Genomic DNA, 25,726 nt, shown 5'->3' on the forward strand with positions numbered 1-25,726 from the left:
GTTCCATCTGACACCAGGCACTAAATTAACAGCAGATAAGTTGAAAATATAAATGTACTTGAATAAAATATAGAATATTTGTTATAATCTCGGAATGTGAAAGGCCTTAGAAAGTATAGCCCTCTTCCCTCCTACACCAAAGGTTTGATTATGAAAAGATTTCACTACAAAAAAATGCTAATTTCTGAATGATAAAAGATACTATACATAAAATTAAAAAACAAATGGCAAACTGGAAAAGATATTTGTAACCTATATAATAAGATAACATTCTAACCATATAAAGGGATCTTACAAATAAGACAAAAGCCCAGTAGAAAACTTGTCAACTGATACAAACTGACGAGCAAAGAGGAAGAAATATAAATGACTGATCAATATAAGGAGAAGCCCAACCTCACTAATAATCCAACAACTGCAAATTAAAATGAAATACATTTTTTCACTTCTCATACCAACAAAGAATTAAAAGAGCGGTAACACCTAGTATTAGGTAGGGTGCAGGGAAACAGGCTTTTTTTTTTTTTCTTTATTGGTTTTAGAGAGAAAGGAAAGGAGAGGGAGAGAGACAGAAACATCAATGAGAGAGAACATTGATTGGCCGCCTCCTGCATACCCCCCACTAGGGATCAGGCCCACAACCTGGGCATGTGCCCTGACTGGGAATCGAACCAGCAACCTCTTGGTGCATGGGTCGATGCTAACCATGGAGCCACCACAGCCAAGCGAAACAGGCACTTTCATTCACTGTTAACAGGAATGTCAATTGTACATTTACTTAACTTCTCTGTTCCTTTGCTTTCTCATCTGTAAAATGGGACAATAAGCCCTGGCTGGTGTGGCTCAGTTGGTTGGGCATTGTCCCGAAGGGTGGCTGGTTCAATTCCCAGTCAGGGCACATGCCTGGGTTGTGGGCTTGATCCCTAGTAGGGGGCGTGCAAGAGGCAGCCTATCGATATTTTGATCTCCCATCGCTGTTTCTCTCTCTCTCTGCCCCTTCCTCTCTCTAAAAATCAATAAAAATACATTTTTAATGGGGATAATAAGAATAGATTTGGGCAGATGACATGTTTAAACAGAAGGAAAATATTTGCAGAGCAAATATTTTGGTAGCGTGTGTCACACTCTGTCCTACAGAAATATGCCATAGGACGTAATACACAGGACATTATTAGGATGCTTACAGCAGCATTGCTCATACTATCAGAACACTGGAAACACCTGCTTGCACATCAACAGGGAGTAGTTAAATAAATTACAGTCCATTGGCTACTAAAAAGAAAGAGAACTTTAGATACGGATGTAAAAGATTTATAGGCTCTATTGATTTTTGTTTGTTTGTTTTTTAATCTTTATCTGAGATTTCCCCTCCCCCCATTTATCCTCAGATAGAGTGGAAGGGGGAGAGAGAGGGGTGGGGAACATCGATGTGATAGAGACACATCCATCGGTTGCCTCCTGCACGACCCTGACCAGGGCTAGGACCGAACCACAAACGAGGTACATGCCATTGACCGGAATCCTTGGTCCAAGGGCCAATGCTCTAACCACTGAGAAAAAACGGCCAGGGCAGGCTATATTGAGTTTTAAAAATGAGTTATAGAAACTTTTGTATGATGATATTATTTATTAAAATAAAACATAATATATGTCTACATATGTGCATGGAATAATATTTGGAGAGACCACACCAAACTTATACCAGAGCTGGGGGAATGGGGATTTTCTTCCTTTATTTTATTCAGTTCAGTAATGTTTCGGAGTTTTTGTACAAGTGTATTATCAAAGAACACATATAATGCTAAATAATAAACATTTCTATTTGTAAATAGATTTAACTTTTTAATTTCCTCAAATAAGTTTAACAAAAAAATATGCAAGACCTATATAAAAAATTTTTTTCAAAACATTACTTTGGAAACCTTGAAAGAAGATATGAATAAATTAGGAGACATAACTTTATTCCTGGGTGGAAAGACAGTGTTGTGTAGATCTCGATACTCCCTTTTGATGTATAGTTTTAATATAAGTATAATCAAAATCTCAATGAGATTTTTGGGGAAGGCAGGCAGGATATAGGGACTGAATAAAATTTTACTAAATTTCACTTAAAAGGATAAATATGTGAGAATAGAAAATAAACAAATTTAAAGAAGAGTAATGAGAGGGTACTTATGCTAACAATGTAAACAGCATTGAAACAAATCACTGAGAAAAATAAAAAGCATTCTGCCTAATACTATACACCAAAGTAAATTCCAAATAGACTAAAATGTTGAAAGTTGAAAAATAAATCCACAAGTCCAAGGGAGGAGCAATGACTATTATATAATCCTGGGGTGACTACCACAACACCAAAGGAAAAAATATTTTTAAAAATTTACAGATATATTAGTCATCAGAAAGCACAATTCACAATCACAAGGAGATTCTACTTCACACCCACTAGGATGGCTCTAATTTAAGAAATGGGAAAATGATACGTGTTAGAGAAGATGTGGGGAAATTGGGACCCTCACACGCTGATGGTGGGAATGTAAAGTTATGCAGCCACTTTGGAAAACAGTCTAGCAGTTCCTCAATAAGTTAAATGTAGAGTTATCACTGGACCCATCAAGTGCACTCCTAGGCATGTATCCACGAGAAATGGAAACGTAAGTCCACCTTGAAACTTACACACAAATTATAGCCGCATTGTTCGTAATAGCTGAAAGGTGGAAACAACACAAATGTTCATCAAGAGCCAATTGAGAAGCAAAATGTGGTAGAGCCACACTATGGAATGGTACCCAGCCATAAAAGGATGACACACAGGCTACAACATGGCTGAACCTTGAAAACATTATGCGAAATGAAAGAAGCCAGTCATAAAAGACCAGACACTATGATCCTGTTTCCATGAAATGACCAAATCTATAGAGACAGAAATGGGTAAGTGGCTGCTTATGGCTGGAGGAGATGAGAGAATTGGTGGGTGATAGCTAAAGGGTATGGTTTCTTTTGGAAATAATGAAAATATTGTAAAATTGATCGTGGTAATGATTGCACAAGTCTGTGACTATACTAAAAATCCACTGAATTGTATACTTGTAGGCGATGAATTATATATGTGAATAATATCTCAAGAAAGCTGCTACCAAACAATTTGTAGATGTGAACTACCTATAAATCAGAAACACTTGTAATTTAAAAGTGATAAAAATAAAAGGCTAACACAAATATTCTTATTATATAGAGTTCCTGTGAAATAATGATTAAACTATAAACAACACAATAAAGAATGAGCAAAAAAAAACTTGAACAGGCTATTCACAAAAGAGGCAACGTAAGTGACGAAAAGACATATAAATAAATATTCAACATTTCTAGTAATCTGAGAAATGAACCTACTAATGAAAATACAGCAATGCACAGCGTTGGTGAGGTGTGGGAGAATGGGCATACTCTGACCCAGATGGTCTCAGTTTGCTTGGGACTAAAGGCTTCCCAGCAAGCAAGACTTTCTGTGCTAAAATGGCAGCGTTCTGGGCAAAGCAGGATGAATCAGTCAATCTGAAGTAGGGATTACATAGTGCAACTGTTTTTGGAGTCATCTGGCAGCAGGTATCAAGGCCTCTTTTATAAATACATACTCTTTGACATGGAAATTCTACTACCAGGAATTTATTCTATCTAACAAAATGTTCATTCATACAACAAATATTTGTGGAGGGTCAATCATTTTCACTGGATGCTGGAGATACCAAGATACACCTAACAGGATTTATTTAATATCAGGTTTTTATAACAATGAAACAACCTAAATGCTAAACTTCTGGAGATTATTTAAATAAAGCCTGTTTCTCTACACAGTGAAATACTTTGCAGGCACTAAAAATGATGTTGTAGAACATTTATTGACTAGGAAACATGGATACACTACATTATCAAATGGGAAAAAAGCAAGTTAGAAAATTGTGTGCGCTAGTAACAGCAATTTGCAAATAAGATACATGTGTGTATAAACAATTGCCTGACAGGATACACCCCAAAAAGTTAACAGCAGTTATCTCTGGGTGTTGGGATTAAGGGTGACTTCATTTCCTTCTCTTGGTTCATCTGTATGAAATGTTTTCTTCATGATAAACATGAGTAACTTTTGCAACAACACAAGAAATGTCAACTGCATTAAAAACAAACGCCTGCATGCCCCCATGGGTGGAGGCCTCAAGGAAGGGGTTGCAGGGAGTTGAGCATGTGTTCATGCTCGATCTGGTGATGACAGCTACCTTTACTGAGTACCTTCTACACGCCAGGCACTTTGCACACCCATCCCTTTGATCCTCTCAAGAGCCCAGTGAGGTAGGTGAGGTATCCTCCTCTCATTTGACAGATGCTAGGTGACCCACCAGTAATCCCACAGCTAGTGAGAGGCACAGCTGGGATTTGAACCCTGGCCTGCCTACCTCTAAACCCAGCCCTGCCTCTACCTTAGCTGCCTCTGCTTGTTCCTGGGGCAGGGGAGAAAAGAGGTCCCAGGGCACTAGACCCTCCGTCCTGCAGAGCAGTTCTGTGCCAGCCCTTGTCTTCTCTCCCTGCAGGCAGAAGGACCAATCAGCAGGGATGGAGACACCAGCAAAAGGGAAGGCGTGGCGCTCAAAGGCCAGCTGGCTGAGGTCAGGGCTCAGGGCAGACTAGAGGGGACTCCTCGCCTGCTGGGCGACTCTCAGGAAGCCCGACCACATCCGGCCCCAGGAATTCCCAGGCCCTGTGCTTGCCTGGAGGCAGTGAGAGAAAACCTCCTAAGGCCTGCAGCCGCCCTGCTGAAACAGCAAGAGGAAGACGCCGGCCTTCTGGGACCTTCTCCCTGGGCCCCGTGGCTGCTGGCCAGTCCTTTCCCTTCTCCGGCCTCCGGAGCCTCCTCTTCTGTGGCAGAAGGGGTGTGAGGGCTGATGGCTCCCGGACCCTCCCAGACCCTCCCAATTCTCTAAATCTATGGCACTTCCTCACAAAGGGCCTGGCAGGAAGAGGAAGGAGCCCCCTCCTCTTCCCCTCAGCTCTGATCCCACTGCTATTTTTAGAACAGACCCCTGGGAGCGTCTCCACCGGTCCTGCCCCTGCCGTACTCGAACCTCCAGGTGAATACAGCGGCCTCATTCATTCCACTCCAGCAAGAACGCGCCGGGCATTTACAGACAAGTCAGCATCCTGGACAGCCTCTCCCCACGCCTTTAGCCGGCATTTCTCACTGTTTCCATTACAGCCTAAAGCGGTGACTTACTTTTCCTAATGACAACACAGCTGAGTGAGATGACGAGAGCATCTCAAAGACAATCCGTGTCCTTCCCCTTCCCAACCTGGCAAACTCTCCGAAAGCCACTGCGGAGGAGCACTGGCCTAGAAGGCAGGGAGTTGGGTCCTAGTTCCAGCTCCAGCTCCAACCATGTGCCCTTGGCCAAGTTCTTGCCTCTTTGGGTCTTAGTTTCTACAAATCAGCTGGTTAATCAATTGATCTCAGTGGGGAAGCTTTTCAACTCCACATTCAAAGAGTCTATGGTTCTATCAAATTTCTAGTCACTCACAAAATAAATACTAGATTCCCCAATTTGGGGTTTGTGTTGAAGAAAGGTGAAGTAATTTTCCCAAAGTCACACAGAGTTACCAGAAAAATCAGGATTTGAACCAAGATCTTCAGAATCCTACTCTAGTTGACCCTGGGGGCAAGGGGCTCAGTGAGAGGGGAGAGAACCGTACGAGCAGTTCTGATCAGGGCTCTTTTCCCTCCAAGGATGCACAGGAGTTAACGCAGAATAGGATGGAATCCATGACCCGGAAGTGAACCTGGACAGATTGCTTAATAAACCAAGGGGGGATCCAGGCTCTGGTCTTGCAAAACTGAGGTGCAACAGAAAAAAACTTGGAGTTTTGAGTCTTAGCTCTGCCACTCGCCAGGTCACTTCCTATTTGTGAGCCTCGGATTTTAGAACATGAGAGGTTTCAATTGTGTGACCCATTTCAACTCTACAACATCTACTAAGGGCCAGGCAGTAGCAGAAACATAAATAGGATAGGGCCTCCACTGGCTTTCAAGGAGCCCACAGTCTCGCAGGTGAGACACGTCTGCCTAGCACTCTGTGCTGAGGATGAACAAAATACTACGGAAATGCAGAGGGAGAGGCAGTGACTTCTGATGCAAGCCTGAGAAAGATGTCTCAGGGAGGTGCCAACCTTGAAGGTCAGGGACTGCTTCCGGCAGAGACAACAGAGGAAAGCAGGCGACGTCAGACAGAACCAACAGTCTAAACATGAATGCGCTTGGGGCTCTGGGGAGGGAGAAGAGCCCAGTGTGGCCAGGGTGTGAGCACACAGCAGGAGGGCAGTGCGGAACAGAGCCTGAGAGCCAGTGGGACCTGAGCTTGACTCTGAAGACCAGGGCCTCCCAGACTGGTCTTGAAGCAGGCCTGGGACTGCTCAGCCTCCCCTCCCCTTTGACATGGACGGTCCATGGTCACTGGAAAGCAATCAAAAGCAGGTGCTCTGGAGCTGGGCCACCCAGGTTCCGATCCCAGCCGCCCCCTAGCTGTGGGACCTTGGGCAAGGTTCTTAACTTCTCTAAGACAGCACTCTCATATGTCAACCGGGTACAATGAGAGTAAAGGTGTAAGGGGGACAATGAACCCCGTGCAGCTGAAATGAGGACAGCAGAGACAATGTAGGTCGAAGGCCTGGCACTGTGCCAGACTCAGTCTACGTGCTCACCAATTACCTGGTGTTTATGTTCTACCCTTAAATCAAAGATCTGGGGACAATTTGGAGGATGGAGACCCTATTCAGAGAAAGGCTTGAGGGGAGATAAGGTCAAGACAGGATAGATGGTAAAGTCGAGCTGTCTTTGTTAGGAGCTAAAAAAAAGAAGAGCAAGATGGCTGAGTCAGGGGCAAGACGCTGAAGAAGGCAGTCTATCCCAGCCAGACAGGCAGCAAGGCGCTGGCAGAGGAGCCGGAGGGACTGGGAACAGCTAGCATTTAGGGAAGAGTCCGCTTCTTTGGGAGATATCTGAAATCCAGTCCAAAGATTCCCAGTTACTTGGAGTTGAGATTTGAGACCAATTAATAAGATCTTGGCCCAGAACCTGGAACAGTCTCTCTCTGCCCTCAACAGGGCCCAGGTCAAAGGCCTCCTTCCAGACTCATGCTCAGCACACCAGGGCTGAACCTGAAGCCGTCCCTTCCTGCCTTCGGCCAAAGCCCCATTGCTGCCAGGTACCCCAAGGCTGTGTCTGCTGGTCCTCTTGAATGCCAGACCCCAAAGGGGGAGGGAGTCACACGAGAGTCCCCGTGCCAACCCAGCCCACCTCCGGCCTGACTCAAGGACCTCCACCTTTCCTTTCACATCAGACTTTTCAAATCTTGTGTGAAGCTACTGATCCTTTCGGCTTGGGCCACCCCTCAGGAATATGAGCTCTGGGGGTTCCCCACTGTGTGGAGAATACTGCATCTCACTTATTTGTCCTAAAGCATCCCCTCTAGAGCTTAAAGGGCCACAACTTCTACATGCAGGAGAGCCTCCTCCTCCCTCTTCCTGGAGGAGGTGACTGATGTCCCTCACTCTCATTCCTAAAAGGCAAATATTTGCATCGGAAAGAGCAATGGATTAGGTTCAAAGGCTGTGGCTGGAGAACTAGCTCGGCCTCTTACCAGCTGTGTGACCTTGGATAAATCACTTAACATCTCTGAGTCCTAGTTCCTTTCATCCATAAAACCAGGCTGCTGGAGGCCTAGGGAGGCAATGCCTGGGGACCCGGCTTGCTGTCTCCAAAGCCCATGCTGTCACGTGAGCCCTGCCACATTGTGACACTGTCTGCACCTTCACTTTACAGAGCCCTCTTGGTAATGTGGGTGAGAAATGAGGACTTTGGTGGCAGAATTTATGGGGAAAAATAAAATAAAGAATTAAAAATGCTAGACATACATAAATAAATGGCACCATTCTTTCCAACAGGTCCCAACTCCCAAAGGGCCAAAAGACCCAGGGCCAGCAGAGCCCCAGGTGTGACCGCGTACAGGACAGAGTTTCAAAAGACCCAGAGCCTGAGACACAAGAAGACATGAAAATGGGATCAGAGGGTGTGTGGGGAACTGAAAGGGTCACTTTGTATTCAAATCACACAGATGGCCTTTTCAACAATGAATGCTTGTGCTCCCATCCTCCCCGGCCTGGGCCGAGACACCAACCCAAGACAATTGGCCCATCAGGAAAGAGACCATTGTGTGTGCTTCTTAGGGTGATTTATGTGGAGGGAGGGGCTCGGCTGTGTTTCCCGTGATTATGACTCTCAAATGCAATTTTGATAGCTTGTTCATCTTCCTGGATGGCTGGGATGGAAGGGGGTGCCGAAGAGCGGTGGCCACCAGTCAGAGTCCATCTTCTCAAGCCGGTGGAGCCCAATTAGCTGTCATCGATTTGAGAGGCAGAGCAGCAATGGTACTCTGACCACAGTCCCTGAGAAGACGGGGTCCTTCAGGAGCTGGTGCTTCCCCGACAGCCAGCGGGGCCGAGGACCCCGACGTGAGCATCCACCCAACGCAGCAGCTCACTGAGACAAGCTGGGGGGAAAGCTGTCCCCAGGGTTGGGAGCCGCACTGGATTCTCCATTTCCCTGTGCCCAGAACGCCTGCCCTCTGCACCTGTCTGGTGGACAGAGGTGGGTCAGCAGGTCCCGGAGAGACAAGCTCTCTGTCTTCCCAGACAGGCAGCTCTCCTAGGCCCCACATTCCCCTTAATGTCATTTTGTAAGGGAATCAAATGAAATCAAAGTGCAGCTGCAATTCAGTCTGTGCAGACCCAGCCGCTCAGCCTCTCAGAATTAACCCCGGGGCTGAGTTCTGGTGACAGACACTGTATCACTTGTCCCACTTCAGGCCCAGTCTAGTCCCCCGCCGGGTGGGGGAACGGGCCTAGTCACAGACAGATAATACATGCATCCCCTGTTAGACTGCTGGTACCACACTCCTGACCTCTCCTAGACTGGGAGGAGGGAGAGTGGGAGGTCAGGAAGAATTCTCTCTGGGCCACCCTTAGAGCAAACTCACCAGGGCACAAGACCCCTCCCTAATGACACTTAGGAGGCCTTACAGGACACAACGCAGTATCCAGGGTCTAGAGTTTCTCTGGCCTGAGCCCCCTCTTTAGCCTCTCTGACCCTGTCCTCCTATACAAGTGACCCTGGTCCTACACCCCCCTCATGCATAACTCTGCCACTCACACCTGTGGCCCTGGGCTGTTCCCGCTCTAGGTCTCAGCAGTCAGGAAAGGGTGAGAGCTGCCGAACCCTGGGCTCCAGCGAGGTGCCACAGGCAGGGGGCAGGCTGAGCTCTAATCACGGTCCCTGGGCAGGTCATTCTTTAGCCGTGCGGCAGGACCGTCTCCTCCAGAGTGCTCAGCCACACCTAGCCCCGGTGCCTGACCTGAGGAGCTCTGCAGAAAACAAACCAAGTCAGTTTCAGAGGGCTGTGTTCCAGCTTCCGGTCAGACTACTCAGCAGAGGATGGAGGGCAGCACAGGCGACCCCCACTGAGGCTGGGGGCTGTAGGCTTGCCCACCTTGGCCAGAAGAAGCACCCACTGCTCCCAACTCTCAGAGACGTTCCCAGAACTCAGCACTGGTCCCGACCCAGGCCTGGCCAGGGGGGTCTGGGAGGAAGGCCCAGTCCTCTCTTGCATCCACTGAGAGAGGAGGGTGGGGGAGGGGGAGGAAGCAGGGGATCTCTCTACTCATTCCAGAGCCTCCACCACCTCCCAGGGTTTAGACATTCACGTCCCCACCTCCTCAGCCACCATCCAGTACAGGCCACCACCGCCCCTCACCTGAAGGACTAAAGGGACCCCTAACTGATCTCCTCACAGCCACTTGGGCCCCTCCTAAGACTGACCTTCTAGAAATGTGCCTGAAACTCTGTGACTCCCTCTCTCAAAAGCATTCACTGGCTTCTGACTGTATCTAGAATGAAATCAACAAAATATTAGCAACCACAGCCCTGTGTGATCTGGCCTCCACCTGCCTTATCTGCCTCCTCACTGAGCTCCAGCCACAGTGGCCTGGGCCCGTTCCTCCAGAATGCCAAGCTTCCCTTCTCAGGTACCCTCTGCGGTTGTTCCACGTGCCTGGAATACTCCTTCCAAAGTCCCTTACTGGCTAAGCCCTTTCTGGCCTGCAAGTCTCAGCTTAGAAGTTATGATCACACACACACACACACACACACACACAGCAATCCAAATAATTCTCTCTCTTAAAGGAGTCTGTTCTTTTACTTCGTAGATTATCACAGTCTGCAATCACGAGTGTGTGTGTGTGTGTGTGTGTGTGTGTGTGTGTGCGCGCGCTGATGTCCATTTATTTAGTGCGGCTCCCCTACTAGGACTGAAATCTTGATAAGAGCAGAGGCCATGTCCATCTCACCCTCCACAGTATCTCTAGCTCCTAGCACAGAGCCTGGCATAAATTAGATGTTCCCAAAATATCTGTTGAATGAAGGAATGAATGAATGAGCACAGATGAATGAACGGGTGAAGCTGTCTTCTGGCAGCGGAGGGTCACGGCATTGTTCTCCGCCAGGGTGACCTCTCCCAACCGCTCTTGCTGCCCCCAAGGCAGGCGCTGGAACCACCAGAAGCCCAGATGCCATTTCACCTCCTTCTTCCTTGTGGGGAATAATTTTCTGAGTCTTCTCCATTTGGGACTTTCTGATGGCAGTCTGCACGTGCCCATGGGGCCTCTCACACCACTGTAGTCCTTCTGATGCAGTTCACACACACCCACGGGGCTGCTCCCTTCAGATGACCCTAGGCCCACCATCTTGGTCCTCAGTTTTGGGTCCAGTTGAGGTGAGGTTACTGTGTGGTAGGGGATGCCCAAGAAAGGGTTAAGTTGCCAGAAGCAGAGTCCCGCCCTTGGGTTTGCTCAGCCAATCAGAGTCTGTCCTGATGAGGTAAAGCTTCTATCCTGGGTAGCATTGGTTGAGTTGGCCAGCCCCATCTCCTGCTGGAGAGAGCCGTAAGGGTGGAGTTTCTGTGGAACCAGACAGAACTGGAATTAGCTTGCTGTCTACTCAGGCCTGGGCTGCCCGACTCCAGGACCTGCCCCTGCTCCTTTCTAAGGCGCTCGGACAGACCCTGGCACCTCCGGCCCCGTCTAGCTGCCCAGTGGAGATGACAAGGTGGCACACACCTCAGCATCGCACTGGGAGAAGTCCTACAGCCAGAGCAGACCCGAGGCCTCAGTCTCCTGCCTGGGCCTGGAATACAGCAGTTGGTACAGGAAGGGATACGGAGCAGTCGTCACATGTGCTCAGAGCGGCAGCATTCAGCTTCAATGAACAAGGCCACCAGATGAATCTTCCCATATACAATAACTTTAACAACAATAATTCACAGAGTTCTTCTTGTGTGCCACTTTGCTAAGCAGTGACACGAGCCTAATCCTCTCAAGAGCCCTATTAATCCGTGTACTTTGCTGCTGGAAAAACTGAGTCTCAGAGTGGCTCAGTGACTGGCCTGAGGTCACAGAGTGGTCAGAGTTTATCTCTCCCACAGTGCTTCCTATGTTCTTTTTGAATGACTTGTTGGCATATCTGTCTCCATCGCTGGACTGTGATCTCCCAAGGAAAGAGTGTGGCAGATTCATCCGGGCATTGCCACCACCAAGCCCAGGGCGTACCCGGAGAACAGGGTAGGACATGCTGTAGTGCACCCCTTCTCATCCCCGATGGCTCAGTCAAAAGTCTACTCTCCTCAGAGTCTTCCCAACACTCTGCCCAGTGCTGTGCACGTGGTGGGCTCTGGAGGTTCACTGAGTGGATCACTGCTCTTCGGATCCAGCGGGCACGGCTTTTAATACTCAGACTGCCACTCTGGTGCCCTTGTTACATCTGTCTAATTAAAGGAAAATGCCATAAGGACAGGAATCAGGTCTCATTTATCTCTGTGACCCCAAAGGACCTAAACTAGCATCTGGCAGAGAGTGGGCATTTATTATGTATGTTTGATTGAATAGCCAAAGTAATGTGTATCTGTCCCTACTAGCTTAGAATCTCAATGGCCACAGGTAGGACCACCTGTGAGCTATTCTAGATGAGACGCATCGCAGCATGCCTTGCACGGGGAGTTCAGTAAAAGTTATCCCAGGCAGAAGAAGAAAGGTAGGTTCCCTCCAGGGATAGCTAATGAAGCAACAGATGGGATGGATAATGAGGAAAAGGGAATGGTGAGCAGAAGACAGAGGCTGAGAGAGTGGAGGGAGTGGGCTGTTTATTTCTCCAGGAAGATGGAGAGCACGCAGACTAGCCCTGAACAGCCTCCTTCGTACTGTAGTCAGCAAAGAGTGAGCAAGAAAAAGGCAGTGGATTCCCCAGAGAAGAATTGCAGCCCGCCTGCTGCCTGCTTCACGTGTCCACCCTGCCACAGCCGGGAACCCTACCCCCTGCAACCCACAGGCCACAGGCACCTCAGAGACAGCACAGAAAACCTGTACCTGCCCCTTCCCACCCCCAAGAGAGAAACAGACCTGGCCCGAGACAGCAGATTGCACAGGCTGCCAAGTTATGCAGACATCTTCAGGGCATAGTTCGCTAACGGAGCCGGGACGACCCCAGGTCCTCAGCTTTCCTGCTAATCGCAAAGCTTGAAGAGCTGGAAAGAGCCACCAGACCGACGCGCAGAGGGAACCACGGGGGCCATGTGGGAAGTGGCTGCCAAAGGTCACACAGCAGGAAGTGGCACACCTGCCTCTCTATCCTTCTTCGAATCCACCTTGCCCTGATTCCGTCTGTCCTTCCCCACAAGCATTTCGTGGTCAGGGCATATCACATTTATTATGTTTTGCAGATTTGGGGGAAACTTTGTATTCCTTGAAATGTCTGAAGAATCCCCATTGAAAGGTGTCAGCAAACACTACTGAAGGAACAAAGTTGACAACGGGCAGCATAAAAGTTTTAGGGAGCTGCCTTGCTCGCTCCTCTTTCCCCAGAGAAGCGTTTCGGGGGGGGGGGGGCTTTGGCAGTGGTTTCCCTTGTGCGGCAGAAGGCGGAACACTCCAGAAAGAACAAAGAAAGGACATTTTAAAAAGGCATGCTACTCAGTCAGGACAAGTTGTTCAGGCAGGACTCTGCTGAGAGCAAGAGGCTGGCGTCTGAGTCCGCTTGGCCCGCCCCCTTCTCGCCGCCCTGGAGGACGGCAACCCTAGTGGAGAGGCTGTGGCCCAGCCCTGGCAAGGAGGTTCACAGTCACCGCTGAGGCTGCCAGGGCCGGATGGAGCTGAGCATAAGGGGACAACCTGTGGCTGGGTGGACGGCCACCTAGGCCAAGTCCTTTAAGGTTGCTAAAGCCTTCCTGCAACTACGTGGGGCTGGAGAAAACCATATTTACCAAACTTTCCTCAGAGCATTCTGCGAGTGACCAGAAGGAATAGTTGCTAAGACTCTTTAGTGTGCACGGTGGGAGGGGATAAAGTTGGGCAGCGAGACCTCCGCAAGGGGCCTGCCCAATTACACAGGTGACCTTCTAAGGAGGGTGGGCCAAGTGTGGTGTGCAAGGCTGGGGACGGGCCCAGGTCTCGGGGGGGAGGCAATTCTGAGTCTATCCCAGCAGTTAGCCTCTGCTCTTTACCTTTCTCCTACCCAGCATACAACGTCTTCATGAAACACATGTGTAAAGAGTTTTAATTTGAAAAGGCGTTCCAACTGCCCAGGATGCTCATACATCTTGGTGTGGCCCAGAAGCCAGGCTCCAAAACCTGGGGCCCTTCCAGGATCAGTCAGTCGGCCAAGCCCGCAGCCCTGCAGAGACCAGAGCGTGTCTCAGAAACCTAGGACACCTTTAGTCGACCGATGGTGGCGAGACTCCACGAGGTACTGAGAAGGCCATTGCCGACACACTCTTCCCCCCAAACCAGAAGGGGCTAAGCCAAAGACATAAAACACAAGAAAGCTGGGGGACATGAGTTTGGCCAAACGACCTCCTGGGCGCTGCCCTGGCGAAAAGGGGGTGGCCTGGCTTCTGACTGTAACCAAACCAGGTTCGAGAGCGAAAGACAGCCTCCAGCTCCCGGGGTCTCTGTGCAGTACGAGAACCTGATGCTGGGAACCAGCCAGCCAGCGTAGCAACAAGCAGCCCTGACGGAGCTGGGGACAGTGCGCTGCTCACAGCTACTGGGCGCTTACTGCATACCAAGCACTATGCTGTGAACTGTGTGGGCACCATCGCCTTTGATTCGCACAACCCTTTGAGGGTTGTCCCCAGATGAGGACAGCAAAGCTCAAGTTAGTATAGTGACTTGCCTAAGGGCACACCACCAGTCAGCAGCAGGGTGCACACAAAAGTCCATGCCCTTCCCACATCCTCTCTCATCAAGTTATTCTGCACCTGGCTGGTGTGAAACAAGGTCACTGCCAAGTCTGAGATTATATCATTCTCGGGGGCTTACTCCCTTAGGGACTAGCGGGGGCACTCCGGAGCACCACTGCCCAGCCACCACCCGACCACCGTCCGCCCTCAGCAGACCCCACTGCCCCCGCCACACACCTAAGCGCAGGGCTCCTGGGCTTTAACGCATCAGGAAGAAACAACAAAGCCTGTGAGTTTACAGACTGCTACTCTCCGTCATCCTCTTCTCCCCCCGTCCAGCAGACCAGCCACCTTGGCTCCTTTTGCAGCCAACCAGACCGAATCCCCAAATGGCCAACACTTAACAAGAGAAGGGACCTGAGCAACTCACAAATGGGGAAATACAACTGTGCCTTGTGGCTGGCATCCAGGCGACAAAGGTCCAGCTCCTATCCCAGCCCCTCCACAGGCACGGGACCAGCGGAGGGGGCCTGGTTCAGATCAACCTAGATGGCAGTCTCTAGTCTGCCCTGAGACTCCAGTTGGCTGGCCCCCAGTCCCCAGCAAACTCCACTTGGCTCCAGTGGGCTGTGACCTGCATCAAACTAGAACAGCTTCTGCCGCAAATATCCCCTCCCAATTATGTCTGCCCTGGGCCAGCATTAAACGCCAGTGTGCTGCCCCTGGCACAATCCGCCCAATGGCAGAGGGGGACCACATGCCCGGCAGCAGCAGGGAGGCCAGCTCAAATTAGACCTTGCCATGGTCAAATTGAAGAACAGAGTCGAGAATTGATGGGTCATGCTCAGTTTGGCTCTGTTGTTCTACCCAAGCAATGTGAAACCCACTCAATAGACCCAGTGAAATGCCAAGGGGGAGAGACATTTGAGCACAGGCCTCCCTGCCAAGAGCTCGTTGTCCAGATCCAAGTCCTGAGCTCAGACTGGCCCCAAACTCAACTCGGAGGCGCAAGGGCGCAGGCCCCTGCGGGGAAGCCGCCGGCCGGCGGCTGGCCACTGGCGAGGCTTACCTTGCTCTGCGGGGGCGAGGCTGCGAGCTGCTGCTGCTTCGCGATGTTCTCTGACAGGCACCAGCACACTCTCTTCTTCTGCTCCTGCGAGTGCGCTTCCAAAGTGAATAAGCACTCTGCCTTCTGACGTCAGGGAAAATAGAGAAAGGGACGGTCAGGGCAGCTCCCTGGTTCTGGGGGCTCCGAGGCCCAAGCCCATCCCCGGGCTCCCGAAGGCGAGGCTGCAGCCGGGAGAGGAGTGCTCACTAAAAGCCACAAATGCACACTAATCCCCAGTGACACGGAGGCAACCACAGGAGCAGGGAAGCTGGTTCAGGGACCAGCTGGTGAGCCCTGTGCCCACAGGTTGGGGGAAGGGAGGGAGGCGGTGGTTCCCAACACAGTGGACAGCCACAGAACAGCCACAGAACAGAAATGGTGAGGTCACCCCCAGGGACACACAACACAAAGCAGCAGCTGGGAGAGCATGTGGGGAACCCAGAGGGCCAAGGTCTCCGCCCTTCTGATGCTCTGTGGAGCCCTCAGCTCATAGGACCCCCCCCACCCCCACCCAGGGCACGCTCATCTGATCACCAGGCCAAGGTTAGATAGGTGGTTGGATGGGTATACCAGCAGAAGCCTTCGGCAGGCACAGCCCCTCTACTGCCAGGCACCTGGGCTGGGTCTGATCCATGCCGGCTGCTGGGCTGCACTGAGCATAACAGCAAGTCTCTGGTACTGCCATCATTTATATCTCGCTTTGCTATTTAATCCTATTTAACGCTGCAGTCATCTCCCCAACTAGACTAGAGACGACTTGGAAGGCCTCTCATCTGGACCTAGCACAGTGCTTGGCATGTAATGCCTCGGTAAGCGCTGGCTCCCTGGAGGGACTTCTGGGATGAGGTCAAAGCCAGGGCAGCTTGGCCTGAGCACCAGGGGGCTGCTGGGACCCAGGGAATGAGCCCGGAGGCAGTCAGACGTGCAGGGGCGGGAGGGGCGGCACAGCATGCTCAATGCTATCACCGCCACAGCACACTCCGCTCAGGGGATTAGGAGCTCTTTCTGACTCCGCTGGAATTTGATTATAACCTCACAGGGCTGCGATTAGATGAACTCAGCCAGGGAGCTAAGAGCACAGGCTGGATGGCTTGAAACAGAGGAGACAGTGTTTGTGTGCACTCCTTCCTCGTCGTGCAGTTGGACAGGCCTGGGTTGAATCCCAGCGCTGCCGCGTCCTAGCTGATGATCTCAGGAGAGTCTGTAAAGTGGGACTGATGATGCCATCACCCACGTCTCAGAGCTACTGGGGGGCAAGCGACGCGGGCCATCTCCGGCCTCAACAAACAGCAGCTCTCACTGTTGTCACTCAGGACTTCACCCATTCCACACGTATTTGTGAGCACCTGCTTGTGTCAGGGATTGTACTAGGTCCCGGGGGAAAGGGAGAGAGAGAGACCGAGCTCTTGCCCTCAGTTTGGGGGCAGACAATAAACAGTTCAACAACATCATTTCGAATTGTGAAAAGGCCACAGAGGGAGAGGCCCTACTTGAGCCTGGTGGCCAGAGAAGGGCTCTCTGAAGGGCAGCACTCCAGTGAGTCTTGAACAATAAGGAGTCAGCCAAGAAAGTGCTTGGGGAAACTGTTCTAAGCAGACGGAACAGCAAATGCAAAGGCTCCGGGCTGGGTGGTTCAGGCATCATCTAACAGCGTTTGGGAACATTTCCTATCCTGCCATCCAATGCAACCCTCAGGAATGCCACCCTTCAGGGTGGGGATACCGCCCATGTTAAGTGTACTCTAGGTACAGCAATTCCCATCCAGCCCAAAAGTGCTCAGAAGCTGATCTTCGTAAAAGCATCGGAGGAGACAGGGAAGAAAGCCCTGCCCCTGGGCTTCTGGGAACTGGGCGGATGGTGAGGCAAACCTATCACTTCACAACAGGTTCCCTCCACTTCCCAGAACCCCCGGCCCACTACAGAGTAGGACATACCCAGCAAAAGACCCCGAGATGCCCCAGGGAGAAGTCAGGGGGGCAGGAGAGAACCAGCAGGCCCTCTGCTCCGTCTCCTCGTGCTCCTCCTGTGAGGGGAGGGGTGGGGCAGGGACTACGGCCCCTTCCAGCTTGGACAGGGCCACCATTCCACAGAGCTGGGCCTGGCAGGAGCCATCCGGGTTCTGCCTCTACGCTGCTATTTGGATTTCAGCAAATCCTTCCATCTTCCTGAGCCCCCAATCCTCCTCTCTTTCAGTTCTGAAGCAATAATTCTGCCTAATAATAATTCCTTTTATCTAATTATCAATTTTTAAAAGCACATTCCCATCCATGATCTCAAGACAGGCTTCTAATCTTAAGGACCTGCACCCAGGCCTTATCTGGCGGCTAGCTGTCTTAGCTGGGTACACACTATCAGAAGCCCTTGCTCCCAGGCTCCGCTTGAGGTGCTGCCTAGAGCTTAGAGGCTGGCCTGGCCACCAGACACCGCCCGGGGCTAGCTTCCTCCAGGCAGGCTGCATTCCCATCTGCCTGAATCTGTCTAAATCAGGGACCCCAGTGCCAGCCTGGCTGCCCCTGAATATGAACTGTCACTCTTAATCCACTGTGTGATCCACCCATCAGTTGCAAGCTGATGCATACCCGGCCCTCAGTGCCAGGCTCCTGGGTCAGGGTGTAAGCTACCCTGAAGGCATCCTCACATAACTCCTCCGGAGGCAGGGCCTCCTAACCCCAGGGTGGTTAGCCAGGCCCAGACCTCTCCATTCGAACATGAGCATCCCCAAATCTAACCAGAAACCCAGCTCCTCCTGACCTCTTTAAAATCCCCATCTTGCCTCACCTCCTTGTTCTTAAGTTAATATTATCTCTGTAAAAACCTCTTCTTCTTCGCCCTGGCCGGTTGGGCTCAGCAGTTAGAGCATCGGCCTGCAGTCCAGAGAGACCCGGGTTCGGTTCCCGCTAAGGGTATGTACCTCGTTTGCAGTTTGTCCCCGGCCCTGGTTGGTCGTGCGGGTGGCAGCCACTCGATGTGTCCCTTTCACGTCGATGTTTCTCTCTCTCTCTCTCTTCCTCTCTCTCCCTCCCACTCTATCTGTGCAAAAAAATGGAAAAAAATGTCCTCGGGTGAGGATTAAAAAAAACCAAAAAACCCCTTCTTCTGCAATTTACATTTGTTTACGTGCTTTGACGATGTTTTCTCTCTTTTAATTCAGTCTCCCAATGACACAGGGAGTAAGGAAAGGCACAGATGCTACCATTTTTCAGATGAGAAAACAGAGGCTCAGAGGTTAAGTTGGTGGCTTCAGGAGGTCTCAGGAGGGGAGACATTCAAAGTCTGCCTTCTGTCTCCTCCAGAGCTTGTGATCTTGCCACATTTGTACAACTGCATATGTACATTGCAAAGAACAGGAGATAGTCCTCTTAACTTTCTTTTTAAAAGACCAATAACTCTAATGGAGAGGAAATGACTATGGAAAGCTCTCCTCGTTATGAAGCTGACAAAATAATAGCTGCCATTTACTGAGCACTCACTGTGTGCCAGGCTCTGAGCTAAGTGCCTTGGACACAGTCTCTTATTGAATCTCATTTAATCATTACAACAACTTTGCAAAGTGGGCCTCATCGGCCTTGTTTCAGAGATGAGTGCGTGACTTGCCCAGATCACTCAGGTAGAAAATGGCAGAGCCAAGATTCAAACCCAGGTCTTCTTAACCCCAAAGTGCAGACTGAAATTAATGGAGCCAGTATCAGATTCTACCTTGGTCCCCAGCCAACATGCACTTTGACCCAACGCCCCCAGTGCTCTGAAGCTAGTAGTGGGCTGCATCTGTCCCATGAGTTTGCAGGTGCCGAGGACACCTGTCCAGGGCAATAGAGACCTCAGGGCCAACGATTACTTAGGGGACACCCACCCAGGACCTACTGCTGGGCACAATCAGAGCAGCTGCCAGCCAGGCAATTGGGGCTTTCTCGGAGCAGTGGAAAACCCCCTCCACATCCTACTCTCTCACCCTGGTATCGTCTCTGGGTGCCACCTGTCTGTTGGGCAATGAAGAGAAACAACTTATGGGAAGTTACAGCTAAACTGTGAGTTCAGTTTCTCCGTGGGATCCAAAGCTGCGTGTCAAGCCTGTCCCGGGCCACAGAGCAGGCAGGCGCCTGCCTTCCTTCATTACAGACATGCCTCTCACACACAGCAGCCCATTTAGAGAAAAGAGAGGCTTCTGGCTGCCTCGGAGCTTCCATCCCCCAGCTCCTTGGACTCAGATCACCTGGCACTTGACTGAAATAAAAAGCCTCAGATCAATATCCCTTCATCAGTCTTTGGAAGGCTAGGTGATCACAGCTCCCAGGAAACGAACGAGCAGAAGTGCTGCTCTCTGGGAAAAACAAACCCAGCTTGGCAGGAAGCTCTCTTGGCATTAAAGAACCTAGAGCTTCTGGCCCTGCCAGAGTGACTCGGAATCCAAAGGGGTGAGGATGGAGGGGCCCACGTTCTGGCTCCCCCTAGCCTGGCTCACAGCTTCCAAGCTGCTCACTGGGCTCTGCAGAACCGACCACCCGCTAGCTCTGAAGTGCCTCCGCCAGCTACTCCCAGTGCCTGGGCGACGTACTGGCACAGGGGAGCGTATCCATGGCCTCTGGGCCCTCAGGATGCCATTCTAGGCAGCCAGGGTCCCCGGCTCAGCTCTGACAATGTGCACTACCCTCTGCAACTCTCTGCTCTCCCTTGAAGCTAACTTATCAAATTGTCTTCTCCCCAGAGGTCTGTTCACCGGAGGGCGCTGTCTCTAAGGCCTGCATCTCTGATCTTAGCCAGGAACTGAAGAAATGATTTTCTTTCTTTTTTTTTTTATCATCACCCAAGGACATTTTTTTTTTTGCATTTATTTTCAGATAGAGCGAGAGAGGGAGAGGGGGGGAGAGAGAGAAAGAAACATCAATGCGAGAGAGACACATCAAGTGGCTGCCACCCACACGACCCCAACTGGGGCCGGGGACAAACTGCAACTGAGGTACATGCCCTTAGCAGGAACCAAACCCAGGAATCTCTGGTCCGTGGGCCGATGCACTAACTGCTGAACCAAACTGGCCAGGGCAAGAAATGATTTTCAATCACAAATGACACACATTCCTTCTCAAAAGGGTGTACTCCTCCTGGCCAGCCAGTGTAGACCATGCCCTACGCACAGGGTGTGGCCAGTGTAGACTTTCCCACAAGTCAGGCAGGTTCCCAGGACTGTTGGGTGCGACAGACTTAAGCAAAAGCAGAGGACAGGAATGGGTCTAATGAATCCTTGGTTGGGACAGACAGCTCCCCTGCTCATATTAGCAGAGACACAGGTTGGGAATAGAAAATTCGCTGAAAATCTAAAAGAATATGATGGCTCAGTAGCTCTCAGATTTTTCATTACCAAGAACCTCTGATTAAACCCCTGTGTTTAATGATATTTTATCTCCCAAATCATATCAAGTAATAAGATATTTGCCCACTTTTGCTCAGCAACGGCATAACACTGCGCATCCGAGCTTCGGGTCAGACTGTGATAACTAAGAATACCAATCACACTGAGTGGGCGTCATTCCAAACCAGAACACACACACTTAATGTGTTCTTTAGCCTGTATTATCTGGCTCAGGTAAAGGTACAATTACCTTTAGGCCGTTTTAAACACTGGTAAGACCCTTAAGAGGGAGCCTGGGTGGTATTTCCTGGAAAAAGAGGAAGAAAGAGGCGGGCACCGGAGGCAGGGCACTCTGCAGAGGAAGGGCCCCCAACTTAACAGGGCGACACACAGCTGTCAGGCCGCACCCTCACATTGACCGCTGCAGGTGCTGGGGACCAGGAGGTCCTGAGCAGGAGATCACGGTGTCCTCTGCTCTTCTCCATGAAGGTAAGAGCCGGGCAGGGGTTCCCTATTCTGTGGGGCAGGGAACTGCCCTGCTGAACCTGCCAGGACCAGTGCACGAGGCGGGACGGAGGGGCATCAGAACCCTGCACTAGAACCCATCTCAACATCCCGCCAAGCACCAGGGCACAGATCTCTCGTCAAAGTCAGAGAGGAGGACTCACCTCTGCTAGGTACAGCACACAGAATTTCAGGTCTTCTGAAGAACCTTTGGGAACAAAAAGTAAGACCTGCGTTAGAACTGGCTACCCTCTCAGCCGTGTGCTCAAGCACAGCAGCTGGCTCACCCCGAGGGCTGCATGGGGTACTTCCTGGAAAAAGAGAAAGAAGCCTGCACAGGAGACAGGGAAATCTTTGGAGCAAATGTCATTTAATAACTAACCAGGCTGAGGCACAGCTGCAGGCCTTTGCCTGCGGGTCAGCCTGACTCGAGGAGTGCTGAGATCGCACGCCCAGGAGAGGCGGCCAGGGGCCCCGCTGGCATCAAACAGCCAGGTGCAGGGGGCTATCATCCCTCCCAGGGGCCTCCTCCCTCCACACTCTCTGCGATGAGGGACACGGAGGCCGCACACATTTGGGTTTTCTTTTAACTTTGTTTTCTCTTTTTAATCCTCACCCGAGGATATTTTTCCATTGATTTTTAGAGCGAGTAGAAGGGAGGGAGGGAGAGAGAGAGAAACATCGATGTGAGAGAGACACATGGATTGGCTGCCTCCCAGGGATCGAACCTGTAACCCAGGTACATGCCCATGACCGGGCATCGAACTGCAACCCTTCTGTCTGTGGGCTCATGACACTCTAACCACTGAGCCAAACCGGCCAGGGCTGAGTTGTCCTTTAAACATTTTGAAATTTCCTTTGAAATTTTGAAGCTCAACAAGGAGCCACATAGTCGCTGGGTGGGGTTTACGGGCTGTGCAGGAAGGGGTCCTCCATCATGGGCTGGGTGGAGCTCAGAGGTGGCCTCCCAGCTCAGGCCCAGCCCCTCAGTGTGTTTCCCCAGACCCATCTCACTCCCGGTCTGGAACCCCAAATTCAGCCATTCTCCAGGAGGGCAACTGGACACCCCACCCCACCCCCAGCAGAGGAGCTACGGCGGGGTCCCCACCCACAGGCAGCAGATGACTCAGCAGAGTGCTTCAGAGGCACAGGGGCCACAAGATGACCCCTGGCTGTTAGGGAAGGTGTCCTGGTGGAGGGTCCCTTTGAGCTTGACCTCAAGAGGGAAAGGGGCATGTCAGAGGCAGGAGCAGCACCGGTGAAGGTGTGGAGATGGAGGGACAGCCGGTGTGGAGAAGCCCACCCTCCTCTGTGACCCCTGCCCTGCCGGCTGCAGGCTGCTCCTCACCAGGCACGGTCCGGGCACAGGACAGGATGGTGAGGGACTTTCTGTACTGCAAGCAAGAGATCTCCCCAGGCAGGTTGCCCTTTTGGAGGGCAGCAACCATAGAGCACGTGGTGTAACAGTGAACACTTAGAGCGTCCCCGAACTTGAGAGCACCACTGTGCTACGTGCCAACCACTGTGCCAAATGCTTCATTTGAATGAGCTCAACCTCAGACCCCCAGGAGGCAGGGTTTATTTATTACCACCCATGACTCATGAGACAAAAACTGAGGCACAAATGGCTCGAGTAACACGTCCTGGGTAGAAAGGGGGAAACCCAAGATTTCCAACCAGGAAGCCTGGCTCCAGAGCCCTTGCTCCGAACCAGACACACCCGCGTCTCAAATGCCTCTGCCCCTCAAGGAGCCAGGCCCCGCGCTGGGCTCAGAGCAGACCCCTCCACACACACCTGAATCAAAGCCAGGGTAAAAAAAAATTGCAAAATGCATTGCAAAGTAAAGGTGGCAAGGTACAAACAGAGACAGTGGGTCAACCTATCCCTAAGAAAAGTAGTGAGGCCCCCATGGGAGTGAAGGCCAGGCCCCTCCGAGCAAGCATGTGGGCACTTCCCTGGGCAAAGCCATCCCTTGGGCCAGGGTGCCAACCAGAGCCAGAGAGCAATAGGCCATGAGTAAATGGGGTTCACTTCGGACTTGGAATGACTCCTACTTCTCCCCACCTAGAGGGGGGCTGGGAGGGAGGGGGCCCTGACTCAGAAGCCCCTCATGTTTGAGGACCCCGTCATTTCCACGCTCTGCCAGTTCTTTTCATTGCCGAGGGTGGAAACACAAGGAGCTGGTTTCTTCTGTTTGAGAAAACACACTGGGACGTTTCCCTGACTTTCCAGAAGCAGACCTCGGTGCCAAGGGAGAAACAAAAAGATCTAAGAAAATAACAGATTTGGGGTTTCGGAAGTTGGCAGTCAGAGAAGAGAAGGCTCTATGCCGCAGGGAGGGGAGAGCTAGGATGTGGGGGCCTCGGGGAGACGCAGGCCGAGCTGGGCAATGCAGCCCAGGACACGTTCCCGTGGCGAGGGACGGCTGGGGACTCCTGCCCTGCAGCACCCACCACCCTCCTGCATCGCCCGGCCCTTCACTGAAGGCTACTCCGCACCGCGGCCTCGTGCCGGCAGTGTCCGAGGGAGACAGGAAGCCTGCCGTGCTCAGCAGGCTCGGAGCCTCCGAGGGGTCCACAAGGGAGCCGCCTCTGTGGAAAGGCAGGCTGACCCCGGAGAGCACTCGGTCCCCTGGAAACCCTTCTGAACATTAGATTGGGCTCCAGACTCTCCAGAGTGTGGACATGGGGTGAGTGTAAAGGAAAGGGGATGGGGACATTTGCCTTTTTTTTTTTTTTTTTATCCTCACCCGAGGACATTTTTCGATATTTTGTTCAGATAGAGTGGGAGGGAGAGAGAGAGAGAGAGAAACATCGACGTGAAAGCGACATATCGAGTGGTTGCCACCCACACGACCCAACCAGGGCCGGGGACAAACTGCAACCGAGGTACGCGCCCTTAGCAGGAACCGAACCCAGGTCTCTCCAGACCGCAGGCCGACGCTCTAACCGCTGAGCCAAACCGGCCAGGGCGACATTTGACTTTTTATCCAACACTTCAAATGCTTTGCCACTTTGAAATTAACAAGGAGCCATTTGGTTCCTAGGTGGGTCTTGCTTCCCACAAACAAATGTGTGTGTCCATTTAGGGGGGATCCCCAGTCATGGGCTGAGTAGGGCCCAGAGGGGATTCCCCACCCAGGTCTGATCCCTCTGTGATTTTCCCAAAGTCCTCTCAAGCCTGGACTGAGATGCCAAACTTGGCCATTCACCAAGGCCTCTCTACCTTGTGAGAAAAGCCAAGAAGGTTATTGTCCCCATTTCCCAGATGCAGAAACTGAGGCCTGGGGAGGGAAAACAACATGGACAAGGCACAGAGTAAGAAAGTGAGAGCTGAGTTTTGAACCCAGGACTACCTGCCTCCACAGCCTATGCTCTGACCACTATGTCACACTTCTGCCCCCAAACCAGTTCACCTCTCTGTCATTCTACCAGGTCATGTGCTCTTGGTGTGGAAATGTTTCCCTTCCTCCGCTCACCCTGGCAGCCAGCAGTGGGCTCTGAGGATGTGCTCAGAAAATGTCAACTAAATTTAACACCAAGCATCCCAGTGGCTGGGATCTCAGCAGCTGAGTTTTCAAGACTGGGCACCTGGCTCCCGAGGGTGAACAGAGAACCCAAGAATCAGCTAGACATTTCCAGGCCATCCTGAGAGAACAGAGCAGGCCAGGAAGACACACTGTGGGCGGGATGCTGGCCGCCTAAGAGTCAGAAATACAAAGAGCCGCAAAGTCAGTGGGCGGCAGAGGCAGGAAGAGACCACAATGGGCCCTGGCTGACCGGAGATGTCCCAATTGTTAGCGCCAGCTCTCCGCCTGTTCCCAGTACACTGCGATGCAGCCTGCTGAAGCTTGGGGAAAGTTGGACAGAAGGAGGGCAGGCGAGGTTTACGCAGCCACCAGCCTGGAGCCCTGGGGGAGGAGGGCACTCCCAGCCCCCGAGCTGAAGCAGAGCCTCTGGTCTCCTTTCAGAGATACAGTCATTCACCCGACAAACATTCCTCGAGCACCCACGATGTTCGGGGCCCCATGCTAGACCCTGGGACTCTGCTTCTCCAGCGGAGATAAGCACCCTTCAGACAAGTCACACGAGGGAGCGCTTGGTCCCTGGGTGGGGCAGAATCTCTCCGGCCAGGGACCAACCCTCACCAGCCCCGGTCAGCAGGAAAAGCTGGGTGTGTTCCTTGTTTACCATCTTCTTTGCCCCAAATTGAACTCTTCACACACGTTGATTTGAAAGAAACAAGAAACCTAGGAGTGTGAGGGATGTTAAATGTTAATCATTTGGCCAACAGAAGCTCCAGCTGAGCCCCAAATGCATCTCTTAAAAGCCTCACTCAGGCCCTTGCCGCCGCAGTGGGTCTCTGGGGGCACCAGGGAGGCGGGCAGGAAATCGGGCGCCAGAACTCAGGACATTGGGTCCTGCGGCTCCAAGTCTGACTGCAGGAGAAGG

At 51.5% G+C, this 25,726-nt stretch overlaps 1 protein-coding gene across 5 annotated transcripts in view; it reads right to left on the bottom strand.

Annotated features, from left to right (window-relative positions):
• The window catches only part of RGS3 (regulator of G protein signaling 3), a 121,349-nt gene that overhangs the window by 41,975 nt on the left and 53,648 nt on the right, over window positions 1-25,726 (bottom strand). For 3 of the 5 annotated variants that reach the window (XM_036260445.1, XM_036260446.1, XM_036260450.1), the window contains 2 exons: window positions 21,439-21,482; window positions 15,388-15,510 (listed from right to left, as the gene is read on the bottom strand). In XM_036260445.1, the coding sequence (XP_036116338.1) occupies window positions 15,388-15,510; window positions 21,439-21,482 (167 nt within the window). Of the gene's footprint in view, window positions 1-10,264; window positions 11,047-15,387; window positions 15,511-21,438; window positions 21,483-25,726 lie in introns of those variants that run through there. The other 2 variants (XM_036260448.1, XM_036260451.1) reach the window with 1 other exon arrangement.

This window comes from Molossus molossus, unplaced genomic scaffold (assembly GCF_014108415.1).
Source record: "Molossus molossus isolate mMolMol1 unplaced genomic scaffold, mMolMol1.p scaffold_m16_p_14, whole genome shotgun sequence".
Taxonomy (NCBI): Eukaryota; Metazoa; Chordata; class Mammalia; order Chiroptera; family Molossidae; genus Molossus; species Molossus molossus.